Raw genomic sequence first — 10,503 nt, 5'->3', positions numbered from 1 at the left:
AAAAGCCTGACTYCCATGTTGCTCCTTACCTGAGTGCTGACATTTCCTTGTCAGCACGTGAGGTGGGGTGGACTGAGGGCTGCTCAGTTATCAAGYGAATAAGCTAAGATATCAGAAGGGACCGAAAAGCAGCCTAAAATTCCATGGATGGAGCACCCAGACTCACTGCGCCCCATGGGGATGCCACACAACATCCCTTTCAGGGCATGGATATCTCCATTTTAAGAGCGCCAGGTCATGCAGCATCCATTTACATGCTGAAAATTCTCTCTTCCCTGAAAGCAGCAGAAACTGAATTCCCTATTGTTTTGGTGGGTTTAATCTTAGCAAATGTTGAGCTTTTAAGACGAATCTTCTCTTTATGCACCAGGTGTAAATTCATACATTAAAATCTCTATCTCTTGACCSCAAATCTGACAGGTCCTCTCCCTTTCCCTAGTGTTTCCTGAAGCAAATGAATATTTGGCATGCCTTTTAAATGCATAGGAATTCTTAGATACTGCAATATCCTCCAGATTAGAAATAGCCAGTGCAAGATGTGCACCTGCTTTATAGGAGTATGTGGACTCCTGGTTAGGAGGCCATGATCTGTGGAGTCTTGTTATCAAAGAACCTGAGAGACAGAGACAGAGAGAGAGAAATGAGAACAGTGTGCACAGGAACATATGATTATTATATTGGCTCATGTTAGTGATATCTATCTTTTTCATATTCTGAAATGTGCCTATATAAGATGCTCCTGTAATTTCAAAGCTGGTAGTGAGATTTGTCCAAATCAAAGATACAAGAATTCGTCTTTCTCTCACTCTGCCTYAGCAAAGTAGCTACACTTGGATCATTACAACACTGAACACTTGGAGTATGATATTCAACACTTCATATTTACTACATATGTATTAAATAATCATAATTATGTATGATATTTAATTATGTATTTTGTAATACTTAAATTGATGGGATATTGAACAGTTCTAGGACACTTTTTCTCTCCACTTAGCATGTAATATGCTTAGAATGCCTAGAACTACCTAAGTTCTCTAACTTAAATCTATTTCCTTTTAAGAACTAGTCTAGTTATGATAACAGTTTATACATGTTATTTTAAATCTTATTTGTTGCAGTCTATTCCTCAAAAGTATAAAGCTCCTCCATCTCTGCAGGATGGAGTCTTYGGCACTTGCAATTAGTATTGGCTTGCCTTCTCCTTGAGAAACCAGGACTAGGTTTGTACCTAAACACGATGGTATATCCCATGRCTGGGACTAAATGATTTGAGGATAGAAGATATCATTGATATACCAGCAGCTTTTCCTTTTTCCTTTTCTTTCCTGCAAATGAATGAGATAGATTTTCAGTGCTCACTGAAGAAGTTAAAAAAAAAAAAAAAATGCAGGTCTTTTTGAAACAGCTATAACAAACTATAAAGTCACATGGAGTTACTGAAGACTTTCTAGATGTTCTTAGTTAAGAGACATATGTAGGGAGCTTGCAGAAAGCTAAGRATTCATTTTAAAGCATTTTTTTCCTCTTTTTGTCTACTAACTATAATCTTCTAAAATATTAGTACATAAGCTTACTTATAAGAATGCAACACTGTACTTATGACAGAATACTATTGCTGAAAGGTAAGTTGTTTAAACAGAGGACTGTGCCAGATTTACTTGTCTTACTACTGAGGAAAAAAAAAGTAACCTTGTGGTGATCATCAGAATTACTCTACACTAGTAATTTGATGAAGCCCTTAAATGTGCAGCTGTTCCTAACATTTTTATATCAGTTGAAAACTAAACTAACTAAACAGATAAAAAACAAACAGCTTGACTAGTTCTGGGACATAAAAGTCTCCTCCACCTGAGTTACCTTGAAACTGAACTTTAAAATTAATTAATGGAAAGTCCTACCACTATCTTGTCCAGTTAAATACTTAGTGCATCAATAAGAATTTGTAAAAATTGCCTTAGAATAGAATGCAAACTGAATTAGCTTGCATAACAGCAGTTTCACACTAATTAATTGTAATATAGTTTCACCTAACCTATTTTCAGTATTTTTTTCTTTTCTTCTACAGGAGGTCTGTGTAACACAGCAAAACATGTATTTGTTTCTTCTGCTTGTCMGGTTTAGAAGATCTAAAAGCTACTTCTCAGAAGAAAAAAGAATATATAACTTAGGTAAAATAAACTGCTGATGGCTCTACTTTCATAATTTCAGCCTGTATTCAGAAAAAAAGTCATGTGTGATTTCAACTGGAGCTATATAAGACTGTGCTGCTGAGACAAGTAATGATCTGAATAAAACTTATGTGGTCGTATTTTCATGGGAGGAATACGTGACTTCTGATCATATTTCTTATTGCAGATCTCCTGCTTTTTGCTCACCAGACACCACTTCACAGTAACAGCAACATAGCGAGGCTCCATGGCCTGGGACTGCTCCATAGAGCTCACGAATGCCTGCAACCCCACAGCATCCGCTCAGGTGCACCACGTGTATCAGGGAAGGCTCACTAACCTTCAAAAGGGGTGGTTCAGAATAAAAGCATCACAGAGGATGCTTTTATTTGAGCACCCATCCTATCTGAGCTCAAGCATCACACACCTGGCTGATTCCCCAAACCATGAAGACTTGCATCGCCTCATCTTTCATCATCCACCTAACCCTAAAATAGACATCCTCACTGTTCATTCATATTTCTGATCCATTAAAAGGACCCACATACTCTTGGTTTCAAGAAACCAGGAGCAGCCAGTTGTATGGCAAAATATCCTTTTGTAAAAAAAAAAAAAAAAAAAAAGTATTTTGAAACATACTGCCTTTCAAGTTTCTTTGGTGTCCCATTCTTCTTGTACTGAGAGGTAGAGGGAGATAAGTATGCCTGGCTTATCTTCCCTAAATTAGTTTTTATTATTATATATAAAGCACATTCCTTCCTTCTAGTCTCCTTTATAAGTAGAGATTGAGAGGTCTTATCTATTTTCATTGCACATCTCTTTCAATGCCACATTTAGTTTGSCTTAGTGGTAGTCTAGAGATGGTAAATCACTGCTTTCAAAATGGCATTCAAAAATTCACAAAATTCAAAAAATATTTAAAATTATCCTTCACAATAATAKTAATGCACCATTATCTGTAGTAACCTATTTTTAAACATTGAATTTCACACGCTTTTTGAGCAGCCCTGTTGCCTAATGCCATTTTAGTTACAGGACTTCTTGCTAACAGGCAATGATCCCCTGTATTAGGGCTTAATTTTATAGTATGCAATACCTTATGTCTTGAAATTTTGTTTTTTCAAATTTATCACTGACATTATCAAACTGTTTTCCTAAAGTGGYTTCCTGTGTTATTGTCCTATTAAAAAGGCACTGTCTATTTGCAAACATTTCTCACTGCAAATAGTTACTTGTTTCTTTTGATAAATATGTAAAGAGACACAGATTATTTACTGTATTCAATGTCTGTAATGCACCAATTATAGGTACTTCCCAAATTTCTTGTGGGAGAAACCTCTTGCTCTCAAACCAGCTGCTCCAGAAGGCAGCCAAGCAATACATCGAAATGATTCTCAAACCCTTTCCAAAAGRGATGTGATCAGTCTGCATGCAGGCATTTATCATCCCCCCTTTTCACTCCTTTCAAAGGTCTAGCTGCACTCCTATCCCCAGCAAAGTACACTTTGAAATCTTYTTCTGAATAGGTGGCCAGTAACACTTTATAATACGCTCAAAATTCTTACGATTCACGATCTGTTTCCAGTGAGATTCTCCCAGATACTCTTTTCTTGCAGCAGTAAGACTTAATGAGATGTTGTTCAGCTGTTTCTGATGCTATTCTATACACCTAGGACTTGATCTGTTTATGGTTTGGGTCTAGGTATACCATTCTTATACCTACTAAAGACAGAGCTGTGGTTTCAAACTGCACTGCCAGTCATGCTTGATCTCCTACTTTTCTACCATGCTTTTACATTTACTTGTGGGCATTCAGGTTCTTCTGGATATTGCTTGAGTTGATTTCTACTGCAAGGATAGGGAACCATTTAGTATCCAAAATAAAATGATAGAATAGATGCTGTTTTTTAAATGGTGACCACTCTCCCCAACTCCATTTTTGTTTATTGTACATACAAAAACAGGTCAAACAGGTCTCTCTGCATGAAAGCTCAAAGTCAACACTTTCAAAATATGGGTCTTAATGTTACAGAACCTCCATTTTTTAGATCAAAAATATGCAATTATGTTTCAGTAGCCTAATTATTAGTGATGGTAGTTTATCCCAATTTCCACTGATATTGCAGATGCTCAGTACTTTTGAGAAATGAATCCATAGGTGTCCTATGTTTAACATAGGATAGGTATGCTTAACAGCTAAATAACTCCTAAAAAATAAGGCAACAGAAATACAACTTTTAAAGGACAGAATGGCTGCTAGCCCAAACCAAAGCTCATTGCTTGCCTGTAGAGGGGCTTCAGTGGCTTCAAGATCCTTTAAGTGAGGCCCCTGAACGTGATGGATAGATGAAGCTCCTTATGTCACTTGAACAGCCATGGTGGGAATGGACAGCAGCTGCAACAGACCTTTCAGCTTGCTTCCAAATATCCTGGGTATTGRCAGGTGTTTTCTTCAATGATGCCACAATCATCATCTTTCAAAAGTCAAATCATCTTTGGAACTGGWTAACCCCACCTATTATATCCAGCTTGACGGACATCACAAATTTGGGTATTCTCAGGTTGGGTTTTTTTTTGTTTTGTTTGGTGAAGGGTATTCTCAGTATTAAGTTACAACCAGAAATTCTGAACACAATGAATTTATCCAAGTATCGCTGTACGACTAAATGACAAACAATGAAAAGAGTAAAAAAACAAACAAACAAACAAACAAAAAAAACCCTCCTGCAGTACATAATTTTCTCACAAATAGCACTCAGGATCCAAAAACTAAGGTAAATGGTTATTGCTGAGTAATTGTATTCAGTAACTCAAATGATAGTAACATAAGCCAACCAGAAATAATGCATCACATCAGTCCTACAGCAACTGTTTAACAAAGGAAGACATCTGCTTAAAGTCCTTATGCAAGTTACTATTTTTTTGTCTAAAGAATATATTGCTTCCTCTCTATTGCTCTGAGTTTACTCAGCAATTTATAGTACCTGCAACAGGGAGGATTTTATTGCTGTTATGATAAAAGCATTTTTTCCCTTATTGCTGAAATTCCTAYTATTAGGAGAAATGGTTAAAAAAAAAGAAAAACACACACAYAAGCTTTGAGGTTTGAGTATATGAAAAAACTGTCTAGCKTATATGTTGCCTATCAAGATATAACCTGTCACTCACTATATGTCAAGCATGAAAAACAAATTCAAAATTCCTTAAATTATGCATTTTTTTTTAAAAAAAAAGATGTCATTATGATGTAGATAGGAAAGGTACTTCACTGGACTTTAAAGAGTAATTTAACACCCCTAATCTTATGCACAGGTGTTGCTTAATATGACAATAAAATGATGTAATCCTGCAAGCTGGCTGGAGTTCCACCAGTTTCAGAGGGATTTTGAACGGATATTGGCATCTTCCCATAGGGGACTGGGGCCTACAATGCAACTGCCCACATACTCCAAGCAGAGAGCAGAGAATTGTTTAATTCTGCAGGGTCTGAGAAGCAGCYACCTTCTTGCAGAAGGAAGGCAGGTAGCTTTGCACTCATAGCTCTGCCCCTCCTCCCTCAGAAGACAAGAGTTTGCTCACAGATGTGTTATATAGCATTTCTCCAATACTGTAAATCGTAAATCATTTTAAAGCTTGGTCTGGCAGCTGTAAACAAACCAATGTCACTGACTTCCAGACAGACTTTCTGGCCTATGCTGCACTGTCTCAATTTAAGAACATTTCTGTAAAATACATCATCCTCACTAGAGGTCACAGTAGTAGCTCTAGCAGCAAAATTGTGTTTCTCTTCTGTTTGTYCCAAAAGGTAGACATGTGTTACTCCTCAAACGAGGGCAAATCACATCCTTACGAGACAGCTTTGTGTGACTTCTATAATTAATCCTTATTTCCTCCATCTGATTCAGATTGCTCCTCAGGAGAGAAGCTTCCGATTACAAATCTCTCTGCTCTGGCACAAGGAAAAGGTCGGCTCCCTCAGAACTCTGGAGAGCCTCTGGGGACTGAGGCAGCCTGTGGAGCGGGGAAGATGACAAGGACACTAGGTGAACCAGCATGAAAATAGGGGACAACATTACCTCCCCCTGCACTGTTTTTCTTCTGGCTTCCCTACYGCCCAGGTGCTGCAGAGAGAAAAACATTAGCGTTTATGAGGTGACCACCAGGAAGAGAACAGGTCTGCACAAGCAGCAACACAGTCACTCTCAGGACTGAATTATGGTCACAGTTTCAGCAGCTCATTCTCATCACACTTTGTAGCAATCTGATACAGAARAACAATTGTATAGAGAGAGGTACCCACTGTATGATTTTAACAATTCTTATTTGTTCTTTTGAAAGGTGCTATTCTCAGCCTCTCTACATTATTCAGTTTGTGACTTCTGTCATTTATTACCATTTTTTTGCATACTTGCAAACTGCATGCATACACAGCATGGATATTTATGAAGTGATTATTTCTTATACAAAAAATCATAACAAAATAGGAACATGGTAATGACTAGAGTTTCATTAGCATTCTTAAGTAGATAAAGAACACCAATATCCTACAGTGTAGGGACCATAYTCTAACTGCACTGAGGATCTATAAATTGCAGTTAAGCCAAGGGAGCTGCAAGTTCACAGCTCTACTGGATTAGGCCATGCAATTTTTAAACTAATCAAATTACAAAGAAAGAGCCAAATATCATAAAGATTGAACCAAGTGAACAATGGAATTTGAACCCAGCATTGCAACTAAATTAGTTATTGCTGATTGATAAAATCTCTACAGAGCTTTGTTTACAGAAAATTCATTCACATTTGAGATTCAGCTTTGTGTATACCATATGATTCTTAACGTCACAGAAATTCTGCCACAAAAAGCTACAGTCATCCAAACATCCATGTGAAAAGGAAAGATTCCATTTGAAAAAAATCCATATCAGCAATACAGTTGTCTCTACTGTCTATAATACAGGTATATTTTTTCATTGAACTTCAAATATTGCTATTTTTACACTTGTGACTTTTTTTTGAAAAACTGCAATGGAAGATACTGAAGCAACAATACAGTATACTGACTTTGACATTCAAAGGAATATAACCTCATACTGATGCCAGGGCATTAACACATATTGTTCCCATTAACACTAATGGAAGTGGTAATAAYAACTCCCATGCACTAACATTAGGATACACTTTAAGTTTCATAAAGAAGATTTTCAGGAAGATTTTCACTCTGCTAATCAAGTATTCTTATTAGAAAACAATGTTTTACTTCTACTGTGCACTAATGTCGCTTCAGTTTAGAAGTTTAGAAACAGTTTTAAAYGTAACCATTCATGAGAGGAAGCTCAGTCTTTTAGACCAGCACTATTATCCTATAATGAAGTGAAATGATACACACACAGTGTGAAGAATCATGATCTGTGATGGATGAAACTGTCAGAAAAKGAGAAAATACTGTTTCATGTTGCAATTTTGGTTGCATGCAATTATGAACCAGATATGCTCTGAGAATTTACAAAACTTCAGAATTTTAAAGTATAGCAGAAAAATAAGCAGTAATAGTTGTGACTTGACAGCAAAGTTAAGGGGAACCATTTAACGTAGATGCTAAATATGTGTTCTAAGTTTTTTGTAGGTTATTTCATTAGACATTCCCTTGTACACTTCTGAAAAGATTAACTTGTCTGAGAAACTTAACGTTCTATATCTATTACAAATGCACAGCCAGAAGAAGCCATATTGTTTCATCAATTTCAAAACTCTCCATTGAATTCAGTGGGGAATTCTTTTTAAAATTAACATTATAATGAGCTCTGATGTCCCATATCTAAGTGAAAACATAAGCCTGACTTTTGAACAAGAAGGCAAAGCATATCTTCCATTTTAACATTTAGTCAGAACTCAAGAGAGAACAGGTAACACTTTAAAATAATGATCAAGCTAATTCATGCTGAGACCTAAAATAAAAAGCTATGCAGGTACTTCCTCACTTAGAGCATATTTGTTACACTGAGATTATTACCATAAATATCATATAAATCAGCACTATTGGCCATTATTTTGAAGAGTATTCTGATGATATGCAAAGGAGTTTGTGGTAACAGGCTAACAGGTTAAAAAAAAAAACTTTTTTTTTTTACTGTTTTAATAAGGATTAAAGTGGGCAAGAGAACTCTGACAACAAAATAAAACATGCACTATGACTGAACACAACCACAATTTCAAAGYAGGTATGCTATTTCAATCTAATTTTAATTAGCAAAATTAATGTAAAACCATGGCAAACATGGCAAAACCTGGGTTAAATACTTTTATTATAACAAAAGACCCTGAGCAACATTAGAACTCTGTAAGAACACTGATTATTTTGATTATGGAAATCTCCCTTAAACCACTTGATTCATTTTGGTCACTGGGGTTTTCTGTTTACAGAATGGAAAGACAAAAAGGTCAGTGCATCCTGTGTTTTTTATACGAACCCAACACATACCATTTAATGAATGCATCTAAACCAAAAACAGGTCCGCAAGAACGTCTGGAAAACAATATGACAACGAGCGTCCTCCTAGCTGTCAATCAGACATCACTGGGTGATCTTGCTCTCTGAGACAGGTTAGAAGGTATACAGCCACAACAGATGAGCCAAAGTGCTTTTTGTATCTCCTGGTTCCTAAAAGCATATATTACAGGATTGATGATGGAATTGTACGTAGCTGGCAGGAGGGTGGCATAGGTATATATAGAAGGATAGGTGTAATCTGCTATTAAGGAATAGAGTGTAAAAGGCATCCAGCAAGCAGCAAAAGTCCCCAAAATAATGGCCAAAGTAGACACTCCTTTTCGGGTGGTCACATAGTGGGAAGTGGCCAGGAAATGGTGTTGCAAGGCAATCTGATGGGCATGGCGCATCACGATTTTACAGATTTGAATGTAGAGCTGCAGCATGAGGGCAAACATAAGCAGGAAAGAAACTGAAAGGACAGCTGCATTATTTTTAGTGAGTGGTCTGATAACACTGCAGGTGGATTCATCTCTGAGRCAGTTCCAGCCCATTACAGGCAGCAGTCCAATACAGATAGATGCTCCCCAGAGCAGTATAAGCATGACATAGGTAAAAGTGACAGTCCTTTCTGAATTATAAGTCAAAGCATAATACAACGAGAGGTAACGATCAACAGTAATAGCCAGCAAGCTGCCGACAGAGGCAGAGAAAGAGGCAACGATCAGTCCAATTGTAACCAGTTTGGTTGCTTCTGACTGCAGAAGGTAGGCAAAAACAAAATTGATGATCAATCCGATTCCCGCTAAGAGATCTGCAAGTGCCAGGCTGCCTATTAGGAGGAACATGGGGGCACGCAGACTGGGATTATGGAAAATGATAAGAACCACAACGGCATTTTCGCAGGAGATAAGGGTTCCTGAAGTACACAAAACAATGTCCCAGGGGTTGACCAAGAGCTCTGGCTCTGGGTCTATGACAGGAACCAGGGAGGAGCCTGCRGCTGAGACATTCTCTGTGGAGCTGGCTTCTACATGGTCCTGAGGCAGCCAGCTCAAATTAACCTTCAGATCTTCATTCATTTTAACCTCTGTCTTCTTCAATGGAAAGACATTTTTTTTAATGTTCGGACACAAGCACTCACCAAACCCAAGAACATGCAACACCTTAAGACAGCAACACCAACCTCATATACGCAGGCAGGCACTTGTTACATAAAGGTGGCAATAAAAACGGGGAGGGGGGGACCAAAACAAAAAAAAACCCAAACCGTTAAAACTGCCCCCAAATTATTTGCGGGGGGGACCGACACGGCCACAAAGCGGTTCCTTCACCTGCACTGAGAAGACGGAAGGCACGGAGACACGACACCGCACTAAATCAGCCCGAACCCCACAGCACGGCAGCTCGTGGGGGGAAGGCAGGGGGAGGGAGCGGGTTGTGGCACGGAATAAAAACCGTTATTCAGCACCCGGAGCTGCAGGTTCGCAGCGGTTTTTCTTTTTGTTGTTGTTGTTTTTCTTTTGGCCAGGGGTGAGGCGAGGCGGGCTCTGTGTGGGAGGGAAGGGGGGGGTCTTTCACCAGCACCGCCCTGCCGACCCCCTCCCTGAGAAACCTCCCCGGAGTGGGGGGCGGGGGGGGGGGAAGGGAGAGGGAGCCGCGATCTCCGCTGAGCACTTACAAACTCTATGCAGGCGCGGAGCGAAACGCGGACGCCCCCGCACACACACGGCAGCGGGTCACCTGGGCTTCCTGGCGAGGAGGAGGAGGAGGAAGAGGGAGGGTCGCTTCGAGGCGGCAGCGGGGCCGGCCGCGCTCTCCCGCCGGCGCGGCGCGGCGCGGAGC

The 10,503-nt window shown here is 39.0% G+C and overlaps 1 protein-coding gene across 1 annotated transcript; it reads right to left on the bottom strand.

The window, feature by feature from the left end:
- Window positions 1–8,699: 8,699 nt before the first annotated feature.
- GPR12 (G protein-coupled receptor 12) lies at window positions 8,700–9,754 on the bottom strand. Its single transcript, XM_085321745.1, has one exon. The coding sequence runs from the start codon at window positions 9,738–9,740 to the stop codon at window positions 8,736–8,738; it is 1,005 nt and encodes a 334-aa protein (XP_085177871.1). The 5' UTR covers window positions 9,741–9,754; the 3' UTR covers window positions 8,700–8,735.
- Between the last annotated feature and the right edge of the window lie 749 nt (window positions 9,755–10,503).

Source organism: Rhea americana, unplaced genomic scaffold (genome assembly GCF_003343005.1).
Source record: "Rhea americana isolate MKP2758 unplaced genomic scaffold, rheAme1 scaffold_71, whole genome shotgun sequence".
Classification (NCBI taxonomy): domain Eukaryota; kingdom Metazoa; phylum Chordata; class Aves; order Rheiformes; family Rheidae; genus Rhea; species Rhea americana.
Note: the sequence above shows the minus strand (reverse complement) of the source record. Positions and strands in the feature narration are given on the sequence as shown.